Below are 19180 nucleotides of genomic sequence, written 5' to 3'. Positions count from 1 at the left end.
TTACAAGTGGTCACAAGAAGAGGATAGATTGATCGTGATGGCAATATGTGACTTTGATGTTATTCTTAGTGTGAATTGTCTTGGAACTACGAAGAATGGTTATCACAAGACGATTTAGTTTAACTAGATGAATGGGGTTAGTATTGAGTTTGATGGAATTGGAGGAGTCCCCGATTTTGTCAATTTCGTCGCTCAAGGCGACTCGTATATTAGAGAGTGGTTGTCAAGGTTACCTAGCATCTATTGTTGACACGTCGATCGAGAAACCTAGGATAGAAGACATCAATGTGGTGTGTAAATTTCCGGATGCTTTTCCTTAAGAATTGTAAGGGTTGCCGCAAAAAGGAAAATAGAGGTTGTAGTTGAGTTGGCCACTGAGACGGAGTCGATCTCCGAGGCGCCGTATAGGATGGCACTATCGAAGCTTAAATAAGCTTAAGGTGCAAATGCGGGAATGGCGGGATAAAGGATTTATCCACTCCATTGCACCGCCATAGGGAGCATTTGTGTGTTCGCAAGGAAAAAGGGTGGATCGTTGAGGTCGCGCATTGATTTCTAGCAACTTAATCGGGTGATGAACAAGAACAAGTACCCACCGCCAAGGATAGATGGTTTGTTTGACCAGCAGCAAGGAGCTTCGATATTTCCCATGATAGACCCGCAAACAGGATATCACCAATTGAGGATTAAAAAGGAGGATATATCGAAAATGACATTTAGGACGTGTTTTGGACACCATGAGTTTACGGAGATGTTAGGTTTAATAAATGTTCCTACTGCTTTTATGGACTTAACGAATAGGGTGTGTAAGGAATATTTGGATTGATTGGAGATAGTGTTCATAGATGATATTTTGAGTGTTATCAAAGAGTTCTAAAGATTATGAGTGGAATTAGAGGTTTATAGTGAGGACCCTTAGAGAGCATGAATTGCCTACCAAGTTTAGTAGGTTCCAGCTTCGGTTGACTCGTTTGGTTTTCTTAGGTAATGAAAGTTCTAATAAATGGATATATGTGGATCCGACTAAGGTCGAAGCGGTCATGGAATGGCCAAAGCCGCCGATAGTGACAAAGGTTCAAAGTATCTTAACATCGAGGGGCTAGTATAGACATTTTGTGAGAATATTCTCTATAATAACCAAGTTCTTGACCCGATTACCCAAGCTAAGTCAAACTCATAAAAATGAGTGTTGAAGAGACGACCGACAATTATGGGTTATATAAGTTTGAGCTTGTGTGATATTCTAATGGTTTTAGTTATCGACTTCTTTGATAATCATGAATAATGACAAGATGGAGATTCGCAAAGAAGCCAACGAGACCAGGAAGTTTTATGCATAGAGTTGAACTAGGGGATGTAATTAAGGTTTAATGATTTACTTGTGGACGATAAGTCGAGATGGAAATGACATATCAATGGCTTTGGATGTGAAGTTTGATGAGTAATTTTGGTGGGTCATAGGTTGGAAATTGTGTCGGTTCCCGATTATTTTAGATACCGATTGTTATGGAAAGGCCCTAATTAATTGCTGATGTGAGGTTCAAGAAGCGAACAAGAAACGCTTGGACGAATGGCTAGTTGGATTGTATGATTGTAATTTTGAATTATCAACGACCAAATTTGAGGATATAGTATAGTAGTCGACAGTAGATTGGACGATAAGTTCGGAACGTGAGGATTTAAACTCAAATTGCTGGAATTTGGTGGTTAGTCTGTTTGAAGTGGTGGTGATTAGTAATCATGGATTATAAATCTAAATTGATGTGGCACCTTGATGGTTTAAGTTGTCGAATTTATTTACGGCCCTGATTGATGAGAAAAGATTCGCAAGAAAGTGAGTAACCAACATTTGGACCAACGGCTGGTGTGGTTGAATACATATAAGAGTCGTTTGGACCGCGATCGGACATGAAGTTATAGATTAAAGTTAGGCAATTGAGCTGGAGATACGATGATCGCTTGTGGGGTTAAAAAGTTCAGATTAATAAAGACCGAAGTGAAGTTAAGCAATATGTGATGAGTAGTGAGGATGATCATGCGTTGCACATGTTTAAAGTTGATTCTCAAAGTGAAAAAAAAAAATTGAAGGTGCATAGCATTGTATCTTGAGCGTTAAATGAAGGATTGTGAGTGGATCGAGATGCCGCATTAAAATAATACTTTTATGCGTGGCGATATTGGTAAAGGTCGATTGTGCCTCCGAATGTGAATTAGAGAGAGAACCCCGTGCTATGTAACTAGAGTAGCCTAGGAATGATTTGAGGTCCATATAAGCTAGTTAACTAGCTACTCATTAATGTCATGATGGAGTGGATTTTGTTTGAGAACTAGAACTAATAGAACTTTAGCAAATACGTGGAACGAAGACCGTAGGGTCAAACAAGGAAAATTCGTAATGGCAAGCTAAGAGTGGAAGACATAATAGGGTGTACTAGATCAATATGTGAGTTATTAAAATTGGTGATGGCTTAGAATATGATTAAGATTGCGAGATGTGGCAATTAAGGAAGACACGTGATCAGAGTACGCATATAAAGCATAGTAGGGCCACATAGTTCTTGAGATAATGACAATGAGGGTTTTGTTTTGGTTAAGACAGAAATCTTGCTAGAAACCTATCGTAGTAGCTATAGTATTGGTCCTGTTAGCACGAAGATTTATAAAAATCTGTGGCAACACTTTCAGTGGATTGGTTCGAAGGCCGACGTAGCCAAGCATGTGGTGAAGTGTTAGATGTACCGATAAGTCAAGGTGTAGCATTGTAAGTCTAGTAAACCGCTACTGCCATTGGAGATTCTGGAATGAAGGTGGGAGCATATCACAATGGAATTGAGATGGAATGGCTAACAAGTCGAAAGGGAAATGATTCGAATCAAAGTTTGCTCGTCTTGTAGTAGCGCAAAAGGATTTTCCTTTGGATAGATGTGTTGAGCTGTATGTACTGCAAATAGTACGTCTTTATGGAGTGCTAGTAACGATAACCTCAGATTGTAACTCCAAGTTCACTGCCATATTTTGGAAAAGCCGACAGGCTACGTTGGGAATAAAGCTGCAATTCAGTACGACCTATCTTCCGTAGACGGATGGTCGATCCGAAAGAATAATTCAAATGCTAGGGAACTTGTTGTGGGATGTGATTACGTATGGTGGAAGAAATAGTAACAATTCTTGTCCGTGTGGAAGTCAAGAGATTGTTAATCGATGAGCAAGGATAGCTAATTGCTGTGGTTAATTATGAATATAATATGGCCATCGACAATTGGGTTGGACAACAAGTTTAGTTGGTGACAGCTTAGTTTTGGATTTTAGAGTTAGATGATTTAACCTATCTAAAAGAATTATGAATACGAAATTGTGGCGGGTTGGTAATTGAGGATTATAGGCTTGAACCCGACATGTATATTGATGGTCGCATTGTGGTTTTAATGCGCTGAATTGAGATGAGAATTAATATAAAATGAGTATTGTATGACAAGCGGTGAGGATGTTGTGAGGCATCGGTACCTTTATCATTTTGAGGTCATGTAGTGGCCTAATTTCGAGGACGAAATTTCTTAAGGTAGGGAGAGTTGTGACGCCCTGCAAAATCCGACATCTAAAAAGTGCCCAAATTCAATAAAAAGGATTAATATTGAATTCCAGTCGGTATCTAATTTCGGATCGCAAAGACGTAATTTTGGACGATTCCCGACTTGTTGATCGGTTTAGATTAGGTTTCGAAAACCTTAATCGCCGCGTTTTCGGATTTTTTTTAATTCTCGCGCTTGAGCCTAATTCCGACCCAGCCCAATTTATGAAAAGATCAAAATTATTTTCTATCGGTTGAGTCAAATGTCCAACCAGTCCTATATTACCTAATATTAGAATTTTTCTCACGTATTTATGCACAAAAAGTCAAAAGACTTAATGGGCGATGGGACAAGTGGTGTCCCATCACCACCCACCCACTCATTCTCTCTCATCCCCCTCTCTCAGCCACCCCCCACATGACTGTCCTTCTCTCTCTCTCTCTCTCTCTCTCTCTCTGCCGCGCGAGCCCCTTCCCCCTTCCACTATTCATCATCTTCTTCCTCTTCTTCTTTTCTTCTTTGATTGCAGTTCAACCTTTCCCCCACCGGCTTACCTTGCACGACCACCACCTCCGCCCGCCGGTCACCACACCACTACCGTCGCTTTGTCCGCCACCATCCTCCACCATACCAACCCCCCCTCCAACGCCATGCCTCACAGTCGGTAGAAGCTCTACGACCTCCATATCCATCCACCCACAGCCTACCTCTACAGATCCATGTTATCGTCATTCACGAGCTCAACCCAGCTGCGAGATCTCGCGGCCCCTTCACCGCCGGCCGCCACCCGCCCAACGGTCCCGACGCCCGACCACCACCCGTCATCCTTGTCAAAGCCCCCCGGAGACACTCCAACAGCCACACAAGCCTCGGCCAACCACCATCGACACATGTCCGACCCACGGCCTGTTAGCGGTATAGCGGTCCGCCCTAGGAACCAATCAAGGTTGATACTCTAACATTAGTCGTGGATTAGGTTGTGTCGAAAAACGACATTCACTATATTTAGGTAGTCATAATGTATTGTTAAAGACCGCTTATGACTTGTGGACCAAAAAGGATTTTGAGCACACTGCTAATGTTTAGTGAACCTACGGGGTCGTACACAATAGCGAACCGAGTTTATATTTTTTTTCGTGCCTTGATCTACTTAAGAAGTGGATTTTAATTTATTCTCCTATTATGAATATCTACGCGATCGTGTATGTTATGAGATAACGATAAAACGCACGATTGGAGATAGGCGGTTTAGCGGGCCCGAATCTCCCGACCCCATTTCTTTATTACGCGTAAATATTGATGCTATATATATAGACAAGGAAAAAACCCTAGGGATGCATGTTGGAAAAAAGAGTCTTATTCCGAAAGAGGACATAAGGGGAAACACGGAGAATCGTTCTCGATTCTCAAATCTCTAAGAGAGTCTCAAAGATCAAAGGCAATCTAGCGAGAGAAACTCCAAGATCCGTAAGCTAGCACTTGGATCATTGGAGACTTCGGTTTGTGTGTGTGCATATCGGTAGAGGCGCAACACTAGGAGCGTTAATCCAAACACAACCGATCGTCAATTTAACTTCGATCTGCAAAATGTACACCTTGAACTTTGATTGATTTCAATATACGCATGGATCATATCTAGGGTTTCGATTTAAATTTACATTCCGCTGCGTTTTGACAATCCCAAAACCCCATCGGATTCGGCCACCGCTAGCCTCGATCGACCATCGAAGCCAATGCCCCCTAGCCCCGTAGTCCCGCCGAGCTTCAGCCACCTCCATCGTCGGCCACCGCTCCACCCTCACCCAGTCGGATCTCGTCGCCGTTTTGCTACCAGCTACCAACATTAAGCCCCGAGGACCTACGGCCTCGCAGCTACCTCGGGTGACCCGAAGCCCATGGAGTCGTGAACAGTAACCCCGATCCTAAGCTCTCTTCACCCGAACCTAATGAGCTGAATCTGCGGGACCCCGCGACCCACGTACCCGCGTGCGCCGCCCCAACTGTCGAGGCCTCGTCGTCGTCCCGAACACGTGCCGCTGAAATTACTATTCAGTGAACAGTGCCGACCATGAACAATGCGGTAAATAGCGCCCGTGAACGGTGCCGTGAATAGTATCCATGAACGTTGCTCATGAACAGTGCCCCAGTGAACAATACCGATTCGAGAACAATATCCGGCTCAATCCGAAAGTATAGTACGCAACTTGTCTTCGACCACCGATTTTTGGGTGAGTTAGCCCCTAACTCTCGGTTATGATGTTAATTACGTTCGGAATTAGATTAATTAGCTAATTATGGTATTTAGGTAGATTAATTTCGGTTGGACTAGATAGAAACGTGGGTTAGGCTAAATGACCATAATTAGTTAAGATTAGTCGATTAGCTATGTTATCTGTGGCTAATTGGTGAGTAGAATTGATTGAATTGATTGATTGTGTTGATTGATTGTGAGCGAGCGATAAGTCAGAGACGAGCGCCCGATTGACTATCACTTGGAATTAAAATTGTAATTAAAAATCAACTGGCTGCAATTGGTTAATTGGTTCTTGAATTCTTGGATGTGAATGCCAGAATTGTATCTTGATTGCCGTAGGGATCCAATTAGAGGTTAATCGCCCTAGATTACTTGATTTGTTAGTCGATAAAATTGCGCATTCATGTGACCACGTATGAGATCAAATTGCAAGGTTTTGCACGAAAATGGCCTTGGGCCAAGTATTTGAACATGTGAGTGTGAGCATTCGACATAATTCAAAGAAATGAACTGGCCGGTTGTCGAAGTGCTTGAGTGATCACATAATCGGATAATTCCAACAACCATTATCTTTTGGTTGGTCGGTCCTGGCAATCATTGTCTTCTAATTGCTAGATGTGCATTAGTCATTATCTTTTGGCTGTTCGTTTACGGTCGCAGACTTGTGAAGGACCGAAGCCTTTTAAGGATTCCTATTAGCTCCGTGCCGTGTCGACAATCATTGTCTTCCGGTTGGCCGAACGGAGTTACATGGACTATCAGAAGCCGTCGCCGGAAATAAGGGACAATGTCTGGTCCTGCCCGAAGAGCACCAACCGACTAGTGTGTTGGACCTACGGGTCGGTTCTGATAATAAATAGACTACGTGTGGTGTCTTGTGCATGCAAGTGCTGTGATGCTTTGCCAATGGTTTGAGTTGGGTTGGTTGGTTTGACGGTTAAGTCGAGTACGCATCTCATTATGTGTGGCTTGGAGGGTAAGCTTGCATGTCGTTGAAATATCTGCTCTGTGATGATGTGATTGTATGTTAAGATGTACGAGCGAATCAACGCCCTAACCGGGCTTAGGTGTTGACACACCGATATTCATATCTCATCACATCGTTGTTAACCCTTTCTCGGGCCCTTAGTCCGGAAGAGTTGGAAGTAGCATGGATCTTATTGGAGTAGTTTGGGAATCGTGTTAATTCTGACATGGTATATCTAAGAGTTGTAGATAGTGGCCCGAAGAATGGACTTGTAGATATTTCACATCTCTGGGTTAATAAAGATAATTAAATGCAATGTGATTTTTACTGAACTGTCGCGATTTGATGGATGTAACTGTCTTTTTAACTATCACCGTTGTTCGAATTGATTTTTTAGAGTTGCACGTTTCGCATGTGTAATTGAAGGTTAAAAATTAAAGGGGTCAATGACATGCCCGAGATGTCGTTCTTTTTTACCCGAGGCGATTTGGCGGGATTGTTACGAGCTTGAGAATCGGGGCGTGACACCGAGTGAGAGCCCCGCGAACATTACCCAATCTGGCCAAAGTCGCAATGCCCCGCATCAAGTGAGGGTTTTGTGGCCCTTGCCCATGGCCAATGAGGATGTCCCGACCTAGCCTATGACCATTGAGTAGTGATGGCCGGTTCCGGTTCGAGAACCAGCGGTTCCGGTTCCGGTTCCTATTCGGAACCGCCGGGTCCAAAGCCCAAATGCTCTTTTCACTCAACTTCCTTTTTTTTTTTTTTTTAAAATCGGGTTGGAACCGTGGGCCCGGTCAACGGGCCGGTTCCAGGCCGGTCAACGGGCCGATTCCGGGCCCACGGGTCCATTTGGCCACCTCTACCATTGAGGGTCTCCCAGCAACCCATGCCAATCCTCAGCCAAAGAACAAAGAATATAAAATATAGAAATATATGTAAATTGAAGTTTATTAAAATATTCTTAAAAATGTAAATGTTTGCGTCGATCGTGCCACATCGAGCGACCGATGTCCACATCAGCAATTTCCTACCAAAATTGGCGAGATGGAGTCTATGGTACTAATGCAAAAGAGTTTAAGACTAAATTAGTCTAATTAAAAAGTTTAAAACTCAATTGATACCAATGCAATAAGTTTAGAACTTTTTTGGTACTTTTCCCCAATCTTGAACAAGTTTGCCTCACTTAACATCATCATTATTATTAGTGAAATCCATTATTACTCCGTTCCTTAACAGTTCAAACTTTTGGGAGAAACTGTTCCTCCAACACTTACAATGCACAAAACGTCAATTTTACCAACAAAAAAAAAAAGTCAATTCAATGATAATGTACACTTGACAGATCACAAGCCCAAGCCCAAGCCCAATCGTTGGATCTTGCCCATCAACAATTTCCTTGCTTTTATGGACGATCTTGCACTTTACAAAACGGGACGTTGGGTCGAGTCGGGGTTAAGTTTCCCGTTGGGTCGGGTCCGGATTGTTCGCATGCAAACAAACTTCAATTTCGATCGATTCGAGCCGATTATTGGAAATAAATATTTATATGTACTCGAATCTACGGCTCGGTTCTTTTGAATTAATGTTACGAGTATTGTATGTCATTTACTTTGAAGGTGGCTCTCCATGATTATCAGTTATGCCTAGTGAATTGCAACATATGTAAGTTACAATCATATGTTAGCTATGATGAAGCAAAATTACATGTAAAAGGGACAATTACCAACAAAATCATTAACCTATGTAATTGTGTTAATTCAGTCATAAACTTTTTTTTGTCAATTGAGTCATAAAATTTTTACATTTGTATCAATTCAATATATCTAGACAACTTTGACCGGCCGATGCTTGACATGAACGAGACGCCGACGTGGACATTGTTAATAATATTTTAATATTTTTGAATTGTTTTTTGTTTGTCTTTCTTTTTATTTTTATTTTTTCATTTCAGTCTTCCTCCAGCCAATCGCCTCCCCTTCCCTCTAGCTAGTGGCCGATCTAGCGACTGGCTAGAGGAAGAAGGAGAAGAAAACAAAAGAATAAAAAAACAAAAAGTAACAAAATTTTTAAAAAAATATTAGCATATTATTAAAAATTGCGACGTTAGCGTCGGCTAGCATCCACGTCAGAATCAACCGATTAAAGTTGGTCGGATGGATTAAATTGACATAAATGCAAAAGGTTTAGGATTCAATTGACAAAAAAAAATTTAGGACTAAATTGACATAATTACAATAAGTTTAAGACTTTTTTGGTAATTTTCTCATGGGTATAAACATAATATTGAAATTTCTAGTCTTTAACGTACACTGCATGATTGCTCCTAAAGTTTTGTCTGTCGTCGAATGTTCAATCTTGTCCTTCTCCAAAACAAACGAAAATTAGGGTTTGAAATCGAGACAAAGCACCGCACTCACTGTGCATGCCACATTCTTCCTCAGGCTTTTCAAGGTATTGCATGTTTTCTATTTTCCAACTTTGCATTTTAATATGTTAATGCATGTTAATTGATGATACTGAATAATTCAAAATAGTACAGGAGTTGGGGTTTTGAGTTTTAGGATTTAGGATTTTGTATACATATACATTAAAGAAAGCATAGCAATAGTTTCTTTTGCATGAAACATAATGAGAGATGGGGCTTCTGAAGCCGCCACGTGCCTGCTTCATGGTTTTGGAGAGTGTAGAAGATATGGGAATCGTATTATTGATAAGACATGTCTTTTATCAATCAAGATAATATGTACGTCGGATTTGGAATCGTTGTAGATATCTAGTTAATCAATAACTCAACATAGTAATACTACTGGATTCGACAAATTAAGATCATAATGAGATGAAATTCAACAACATAGGGTATGCACATTTAACCCCTCAGATATAGGTTAAAACACACACCCGCTTTGTGCTAAAAAAATTGATCTGAGCTAACTAACACATCGAGATAAGATTAATTAGAGTTGCAAAACAAACCAAATTATTTTATCAGAAAATGTCACTGTTTTCTGTATTTTCACTAGCAATATAAAAAGTTGCTCCCGCTTGATGCTCCGATGTGCATTGTTACTTTCTTCGTAGGAAAAGTACACTTTTAGTATTAAAAGTTGTGTACGGAGATCACTTTGGTACCAAAAGTTTCAATCGGATCACTTTAGTGCCAAGTCGAAGACAAAAGGTTCACTTTGGTGCCTCCAATGAGAATTTCAGGCTAAAATTGTCACATGTCATTAATAATTATTTTTTTAATAAAAAATGACATCTAAAGAATAAATAAATCCATGTGGGCTGCCACGTGGACTTCTGCATTTTAAAATAAATTCAAATAAAAAAAATTCAAATTTAAAAATTAGCTAAAAATTAAATTTATTTAAAATACAAAATTTATTTAAAATAAAATTAAAAATAAGTTTTAAAAAAAAACCTTAAACTTAAAACAAAAATCTGGTGGAGAACCAGGCGGTGAGGGCTACTTCACCTTTTTTTTTTTCTGAGTTTTTACTTTTTAAAAAAAATTAACCTAAATTTTCAAATTATTTTCAAAAAACAATTTGTATTTTTGTTAAAGCAAATTAAGTTTTTATTTTTAATTTTAGCGTTTTTTAAATTTTTACCTTTTTAATTGCGAGACTAGACCTCGTCGATGCCACGTCGCCTTCAAATAATAATAAAATAATGTCATGTCAGATTTTCGGAGGAGCAAATCGGACTTGGCACTAAAACGATGGTTTTAAAAAAAAAACTTAGCACTAAAGTGATCCAATTGAAATTTTTGGCACTAAAGTGATCTCTGTACACAACTTTTGATACTAAAAGTGTACTTTTCCCTTTTCTTCGTCTTCCCCTAAGAAAAGTTGCAGAGCCACAGACGACAATGGCTACTTCTCTTGCCTCTAGTCTCACATTATTGGCTCCTCTTATTCTAGCAATGACACTATGTTCAGTTCCGGCTCGAGCCGAGCTTGAGCAGTTCGAGCACTCGCCGAAGCCCGACGGCTCGCTAAGTGTCTTGGTGGCAGGAGATTGGGGAAGAAGAGGACTTTACAATCAAATCAAGTTTCTCTTCAGGTCATAATCTTAATTCTTCAACAAGTCCTCTTTGGTTCTTTATCTGTCATTATTTACCTTCAGAACCCTTTATGTGAATACATACATATATATAGTCATATGTATAGTGAAAGACATGCATAACCTTAAGAAACACACGAGATGAAACTTTTGACGATTTGGGTCGTGGATATCTTACCCTCCTCGATCTCTTTTAGTTATATATCGATTTGCGCTATTGAATAGATAAAACCAGAATAATTTTTTTGCTTGATTTTTCAAAACTGCTCTTGATATTGCATCTTGGGAGCTTGATTATGCTCGATTTTGTGAACAGATAAAAGTTAGTGGCTATATACTTGTTTACAGTTCTCGAAGTTTGAATTAGCTATGTTTGGCAGATGGGCATAACTGGGGAGATGATGGACATAGATTTCGTAGCCTCCACAGGCGATAACTTTTACGACGACGGACTCACTGGCGTCGACGATCCCGCATTCGACAAGTCGTTCTTCAAAATATACACGGCATCTAGTTTGCTTAAGCAATGGTACAATGGTAATTCCTGGCCACCGATTGACACTCTACCAATACAACATGATAAGTACAATGGGAAAAAAGAAGTAGAAGAAAACGTATCTAAGATAGTAAGCTATCAAGAAGGGACATCTGGGCATTTTGAGTTCCCCTGAACATGACGGCGAAGCGAGTTAAGGTTTCCTAATGGAAGGGTTGCATTGAACTGGCAAAGAGATGAGGTGTTTTCCACAACCGAATACATAACGTCAGAACATACCATGGCAACCTGTTGTTGGGAATCAGCTAAACCCAAGCTCTTATTCAGGGACAAAACTTCGGCTAGAATTAAGGTTAGAATTTGATTCCTAAGAACCCTATGATGGGCCAAGTAACTCAGCCTACAATCCCTGTAAACCAGGAGTCCTTGGCCAACTTAATCGAGTAGTTTTCAATCCGATAAACCTATTCGTGTGCGTTTCGATCACTGATTCGTATCGATACTATTTTCTGTCTTTTTCTGGTGCATGCAGTGTTGGGCAACCATGGCTACTGGGGTGATGTTGAGGCACAACTTAGCCCCATTCTCAGAGTATTGGACAGCACGTGGCTCTGCTCAAGATCTTTCATTGTCGATGCCGGTAAGCCAAAACAATGATATTTTAGGTTAAGATACACGAAGATCGGGTGATCGTATGACTTACTTTATCGTATCTGCTGATCAAATCTCCTTAATTACCTTTCGTATGAGCAGAAATTGTGGACATCTTGTTTATGGACACAAACCCTTTCGTTGATCACTACTTCACAAAGCCAGGAGGGCATAACTATGACTGGAGAAAGTATCTCTCCAATCTCCTCAAGGTACAAATCACTCATTCTGCTTTTTTGCAGATGTATCTTACACACGATGCGTCATAATCTCGAGAGCACGAACCGAGATCGGTAATTGAGAAGTTCCTGATCCGACTTTGAACTTGGCGTTGCGATGATGGGTACAGGATGTATATTTGACTCTGAAAGAACCGAGTGCGAAGTGGAAGATTGTGGTGGGGCACCATAACATCAAAAGTGCTGGGCTCCATGGGAGCACTCATGAGTTGGTAAAGCAACTTCTTCCAATCCTTGAGGTAATTCCACTTCCTTTGAGAAACCACCATGATGAAATTTCTGAAGTCCTTGAACGAACAGCTTTTCTGGATATCTTCACGGTGTTCTATTTTCAGGAGAATAATGTCGATCTGTCAATCAATGGCCATGATCATTGCTCGCAGCACGTATCAACTGCCGACAGGTAACATTTCATCCATCATCTTAGAAAGACCAAGACATAAATTTTCCTCACAGGTGGAATGAAAATGGAAAAAAAAATCAGGAAATTGTCCACTCTTTGAAAAGTTAGTTTTTGTGTTATCGATTAAAGGAAGATTTGACATCTACGTTGAATCTTTTAAAAGCAATAAACGAAATGGATTTTATTAATGAGTGCTTTCAAGACACTTGTTAAGTATACTTTATTTGATGCAGTTCGATCATCAATACATTGATTATGCGAGACCCGAGGGCCGTCAATACGTTGTAAACCGTAGATTTTCTTTAATTTAGTTTGAACGAGCTCTCGTTAATGAAATCCCAATCGAATTGAGGCGACTTTAATGTGGCCCAATTCAATTTACGACAAGCGGCGATGGGTCGAAGGCGTGGAGCGGGGTGATGAAATGGCCAATGAATCCGGAGGAGGTCAAGTTCTATTACGACGGGCAAGGCTTCATGTCCGTGAGAATCACTCCGGCCCAAGCCGACGTCACGTTTTACGACGTTTCCGGCAGCGTTTTGCACACGCGGAGCAGGACCAAGGAAATTTTCTCCATCGTGTAGAGAAAGATTATGATTTCTGCTTGATCTTTGTGTGCAGATTTGTAATAATCTTTTGGTAAACTGTCATTTGTAAGCCCATCGGTTTTTCTATTGTTTATTGAGCTTATGCTGTTTGAATTCCAGCTGCCAATCAAAAGATTATTCTGATTTCGTGCGGTTACAACGATTCTTTCGCAAAATATGATTGCCGATTTTGTTATGCCGAAACCCGTCCGAGTCGCTCATTAGTGAATAAGACCAATATTTGGCTTCTGCTATTTTGGAAGTTAAGAAGGGAAAATTATATTTAAAAAAAAAAGCCATAAATCTAGACCTTTTAACTTGATCATTTTAGTCATTAACCTCTTGACAATTTGCAAATATTGTACATCTAACCAATTTTGGCTAGAAATTACTGATGTGAATGCCGGGCATCCTACAGGGCACTACCATTGCTAACATGGACGATCTTTGCAATTTTTTCCAAAAAATATAAGTTTTCTAAATGTTAATGTATTTATTTCTTTTCTTTTTCTTTTTCTTTTTTTTTTCCTTTGTTGTGATCGGTGAAGACTGGAAACCCTTGTGGAGCACCGGTGAGGGTCACAGCCCTCGCCCGTGTAATGCCGTCCCTCGTCCGTGACCGTCTAGGGTGGCCTTGTCGGTGTCCGGTCATCATCAGAGACCGAGCATCAGCAAAAAGGAAAGAAAAAAAAATAGAAAACAGGAAAAAGAAAGGGAAAAAAAGAGAGAGAAAATTCAGGAAAAGCATTCTGAAATTTTTTTAAAAAAAATTATCCACATCGTTGCCGGTATGCCATATAGGATGGTCGGTACTAACTAGACCGCTACGTCAGCATTTTCGGTGAAAATTAATCGAAATGACTACATTGACAGATTGTCAAAAGGTTTAGAACCGAATTGACACAATTAAAAGGTTTGCGATGGAATTGACACAAGTACAATAGGTTTGAAAATTTTTTGTAATTTTCCCAAGTTACGAGTGTCATGCTTATACATGTTTGCGCGCATGACAACATTTTTGGAGTACAATTTATGCTTCAAAATTACTTTTGAAGTAGAAATCCATTTGGTAACGCAACTTCCGGAGCAGTAATCCGTTTGATTGCGCGACTTCATTATTATACTTTTGGAGCATTTTCTTTTTGCTCCATAAGTAGTTTTGGAGCCACTTGAAGAAATACAAAAAATTTACTTCTCTTCGAAAGTTGATTTTTGGAGCGGAAGTGTTGCCATGCGTGCCCATAGGTTCACTTATCATCCATATTCGAGTCCTCGTCGACAAACTTCGTCTTCACTTTGTCAACCGGAGTTTGGTAAGACTTACTTAGAGGTCCTAGTCTCGGGCGACCAAGAGATTGCCCAGTCTCAGGCGATTTCCCATCTGAGGTCGCAATCTCATGTAGGAGGTCCTAACCTCATTCGCGAGGGCGAGGAGGGGGAGAGAAGATATTAGATCAAGGCTTTTTCTAGAAATAATTACTCTAAAGATTAGGGACATTTTGCTTAGCTTAAGATAATTGGACCTGATCCAGTTAACCCCTAACCTCAGGGAATCCATTTCATTTCCTTTATACATAGTTTAGGAAGTGCTTTCATGAATATCTGGCTTCGTTGGCCTTGACGTTCCCCACACGAAGAAGCCAAAAACATCTATCGCGATCGAGAAAACCTTCTTTGGATAGAGATTCTTTCCCACGGATGACTACGCGACACATCTGACGCCATTTTGTTAATATGCCAGTTACAAATTCAGACGCCAACTGTTGGACACTTGACCTACGCACATCGTCAAAGCCAACAGCATTTGACATTTTGTCCCAATTTTTTTCCCCGTCCAATGTCGTTCTTCTCCACAAGCCATCCATCGCTGTCAGCCCCCACTTTGCGTCCAATCCCAAGCCATCTTCTCACCATTAAACACCGCCCGACGAAGCTATATATAATGCCCTAAATCAAGAACCTGACAAGGTATCAGCCTCAAGAAAGTCATTCGAATCCTCCCTGTATTCATTTTCCCTCCATTGATTCCTGATCCGATCTTTGGATTTGCTTTGAGCTCTGACCACGTCTCCGTGGCGAAAACGAGAGGATGGTTGAAGGCGGGCATCGTGTTCTCTTCTTGGGCGGCTTGCTGTTATGGCTATGCATGGCTGCACCATCCGCGTCAGAGTTGCAGCGGCTCCAGCACCGCGCCAGACCTGACGGGACTCTGAGCTTCTTGGTCGTCGGCGACTGGGGAAGAGAAGGGAACTACAACCAATCTGAAGTTGCTTCCCAGGTTTTCACGCATACCCTTTCTCTTCTTTTGTCAATTGCACGAGTGATGATTTTCTTTAGGCGTTTCTCAACGTTGGAACCTCCTTAACAAGGTCGGGTTGATTTCGAGAAATTTGAGGAAAGCACTCATTTTTCCCCTATCAATTAACACTAATACTGATGGCCGACAGTGTAGTTGATCCATGAACGGGGTCCTAGTCCTACATAAATTGCACCCGATAAAATTCATACTAATAGACGACGTCACATTTAGCTTCCCTAAACCTTTTAATCATACAATTAAGTCCAAAACATATGCCGAAAAAAAAAAAAAACAATTTAAGGCCGTTTTATCAGCAACTTTTCAGCGCCACAAGACAAGAATCTAATGTTACTAGCCCAAAGAACTCTATCACGCTCTTCGAAAAATAAAAGATTTCGAAACTTTTTTATTTCACGAATCATCAAAAGCCGAAGAGTTCGGCTGCGAGTCGTGGATTAGGTTTAGGACGGCCTTCCTACTTTCAACTAAGCTAACAACATTTATGATTTAACGTGATGAAGAACGGTGGCCATACACACATGTTACTTGACAAATGCCCCTTTATTTTTCTTACCTTGTGAGAACCCATTCTTTTCCTTTCCTTTCCTTTTCTCTCTATTCATTTCTCAGCTCTTCTTTGCTTCCTCTCTTCGGTTTCGTGTGGGAAATGCGTCTCGGAAAAGTCAATCGATTTCTGATGGAACCTTCACCGGCAAGGCAAGTCACATAATTGTCGACCAATTGCATCGGTTACGTCAGCGAGTGAATCTCGTCACCTCCCAATATCGATTACACAACGAAATTCCACCCAACCAGAAACTAGAACCTAATTAGCTAGGACACGTTCTTGCATTCCTCGTCACACATTTTACGAGCATGATGTGGATCGCTTTTAAGTTCTAAATGTTTTCATTGTGCCAATTTAATACTAAATTTTTTACTATATATCAATTTAGTCATTTCAATCGATCCTCAAAATAATAGATTTAGGACTAAATTCGCAAAATTTCAAAAGGTTTTGAACTAAATTAACACAATTCATAGATGAAAAGTTGACAAATCGTCAAAAGATTTAGGACTGAATTGGCACAATTAAAAGATTGAAGATTGAATTGACCGCCGAATAATAATTTAGAATTTTTTGAACAATTATCCCCGATATCCTCTTCATGGACAGCATCGCGTGCCTTGGCTTCCAACTTGCATGTCGGTCCCAAGTTCGTGACCTAGTTAAGCTCACTTTGTTTATTACCCAAAAACGAAAGCCAAAAAATCAAAAGGCACTAACCAAAGTGGTTTCTTTGTCTGGGATCTCTACAATACGTGGGTGTAATGTCGCGATCACGCGTGACCATTCCACTTAGGCTTACGTTGTTCATGTTCTCCCTCGCATCAACCAACAAGCATCATTCCATCGGATATTCCGATTGTGATTTCTAATCCACGATAGAAAAAATAAAAAGCCACGCTTCCCATTTGAAAAGTAAAACTACTTAAAGGCATATAATAAGGAGTTAGCCGTTGGATTGGGTGAATGCTCCCCCTAACACGTCTTAGCCTTTTAGATTATGATAAATTCCCTTGACATTCACCGAATACATATAGTTGAGATGTACCCCAGCGATCAGATTGGCCATGTCAATCGTGTCGGTCCTAAAAGATGTTTTTGGTTCAATTGGAATATCGATCGATCCCAATTGAGACAATTTTAGAACTTCGAATTCTCCTGTTTGATTGCTGACGCATGCGATAAAGGGACCGTGGAAAAGTGATCGGCTCGCCGAATCTCGTCACCGATAGAAATGTTACATAGAGTTCTTTGTGGCACGAGCAAGGTCGAGCTTGATTGTATAGCTTGAGAAATTGACCTTTGTTTAGCCTTCACAATGCAATTGATATTTCGATTTTCGGCATATGTCCCCATTGATTATCGTAGATGGGAGTGATCGGAGAGAAGCTGGACATAGACTTTGTGATCTCTACCGGCGACAACTTCTACGAAGACGGATTGACCGGGGAAGACGACCCTGCATTCTCCAAGTCATTTACCGACATCTACACCGCCCCGAGCTTGCAAAAGCCGTGGTACAATGGTACCTTCCGAGCCATTGAAATTGATCACAACTCTATACAATCCTGAAAGAAAAGGACTATGAAAAACTATTTAGGGATTGTAAACAAATTCCGACAAAGGGTTTTTCCTTTTCGTCATCCTAATGATCTTGTGCTTGTGGAACGGACAGTTTTGGGCAATCACGATTATAGGGGCGATGTTGAGGCCCAACTAAGTCCCGTCTTAAGGGAGAAAGACAGCAAGTGGATTTGCTACAGATCATATATCCTAAACGCGGGTAAATTTTTCTATGGTCCTTCTCGGTTTATCTGCTTTTCACTTAGAAGCGACTGACTTGGGGTAATTCGGACAGAAATCGTGGATTTCTTCTTCGTGGACACGACACCGTTCGTGGACGACTACTTCACCAACCCTGGAGAGCACAAGTACGACTGGAAGGGCGTGGAGCCGAGGGACGAGTACCTATCGAAACTCTTGACGGTACACATCTCCGATTTTATATTAGATGTTTTCGGAGCATACCATCTCTTAAATGAGATCTTTTTTCCTAATTAAGCCATACGTATCCCTTTCTTATTCAAATTGCCTGCAATAGGATGTGGATTCAGCTCTAAAGGACTCCCCAGCAAATTGGAAAATCGTGGTCGGGCACCACACCATAAAAAGCGCAGGTCATCACGGCGTCACCGTTGAGCTTGTCGAGCAGCTCCTCCCAATCCTTCAGGTCATTCCTTAAAATTCTCAGTTTCTTGGTCGATTCCTAAATAATTTATAAGCACCCACTTCAGCATTTATTCCACGTCAGCTATATCCGAGGTTAATTTCTCAATTACTTATCTCTTTTGTTTTCCAATTGCATCAGGCCAATAATGTTGACCTTTATGTGAATGGGCATGACCATTGCTTGGAGCACATCACTAGCACAGACAGGTATAGTTTGCTACGGTTTGGGAATTAGGTTTCTTTGATCTTCTCCTTCAATAGTGATAACAAGTTCTTGTTATCTTTATAAATAAATTGCAGCGAAACTCAATTCATTACGAGTGGAGGCGGGTCCAAGGCGTGGAGGGGCGACATAAGGCCGTGGAAGCCTGAGGAGATGAAGTTCTATTATGATGGGCAAGGTTTCTTGTCCGTTAACATGACCGGAGACCAAGCCGATCTCGTCTTCTACGACGTCTTCGGACAAGTCTTGCACAAATGGTCCATCTCCAAACAGCTTCGCACCGCTGCTAAAAGATCATACTCGGAGTTCTAATTATAGCAAAAAAAATTACTACACAGAGGGAGAAGAAAGTCATATGGTTAGCTTAGCGAGAAATACAGTGTCGCCGATAAAGAGATCAGATCTCTTTGGGTGTTCATGAAGCAGCCAATACACACGAAAATGTTTTAGAACAAGCTGTAAGTCGGCTTTGATTCAGAAAAATAAACAAGACATGTATATCGATACGATGCAAAAGGAAAAAGATATATACCATTAAGAAGCTCATCTCTCCGTAATCTCCCTTGCTAAAGCTGAACTGAACATCCGCTCTCGTAAGTTTACTTGTCTTGTTTCTGCAAATGTTAT

General features: G+C 40.8%; 2 protein-coding genes, 1 long non-coding RNA gene and 1 pseudogene across 6 annotated transcripts in view; 3 read left to right on the top strand and 1 right to left on the bottom strand.

Annotated features, from left to right (window-relative positions):
- Positions 1 to 19180, bottom strand: part of LOC115757354 (DNA (cytosine-5)-methyltransferase CMT3-like) — a 266289-nt gene that overhangs the window by 81676 nt on the left and 165433 nt on the right. The gene's annotated exons all lie outside the window — the stretch shown is intronic.
- Positions 3448 to 10218, top strand: LOC125315666. Its single transcript, XR_007198946.1, has 3 exons — positions 3448 to 3461; positions 8832 to 8847; positions 10059 to 10218. It is a non-coding gene; the product is annotated as an uncharacterized LOC125315666 (long non-coding RNA).
- On the top strand, positions 10689 to 13231 carry LOC115727280 (annotated as a pseudogene).
- On the top strand, positions 15039 to 19105 carry LOC115757194 (purple acid phosphatase 8-like). Of its 3 annotated transcripts, none has more exons than XM_048281413.1 (7): positions 15039 to 15512; positions 17470 to 17626; positions 17777 to 17878; positions 17954 to 18087; positions 18203 to 18331; positions 18470 to 18537; positions 18628 to 19105. In XM_048281413.1, exons 1-7 carry the CDS (start codon positions 15324 to 15326, stop codon positions 18863 to 18865), a joined length of 1017 nt encoding a protein of 338 aa, XP_048137370.1. In that variant the 5' UTR covers positions 15039 to 15323; the 3' UTR covers positions 18866 to 19105. The 3 variants fall into 3 exon arrangements, with proteins under 3 accessions (XP_048137370.1, XP_048137369.1, XP_030553187.1); XM_048281412.1 differs by having other exon boundaries at positions 15049 to 15512; positions 17777 to 17884; positions 17960 to 18087; XM_030697327.2 differs by having other exon boundaries at positions 15050 to 15512; positions 17777 to 17884; positions 17960 to 18087; positions 18631 to 19105.

This window comes from Rhodamnia argentea, chromosome 6, assembly GCF_020921035.1.
Source record: "Rhodamnia argentea isolate NSW1041297 chromosome 6, ASM2092103v1, whole genome shotgun sequence".
In the NCBI taxonomy this organism is placed as follows: domain Eukaryota; kingdom Viridiplantae; phylum Streptophyta; class Magnoliopsida; order Myrtales; family Myrtaceae; genus Rhodamnia; species Rhodamnia argentea.
The sequence above is the reverse complement of the archived record's forward strand: the minus strand, read 5'-3'. Positions and strand labels throughout refer to the sequence as shown.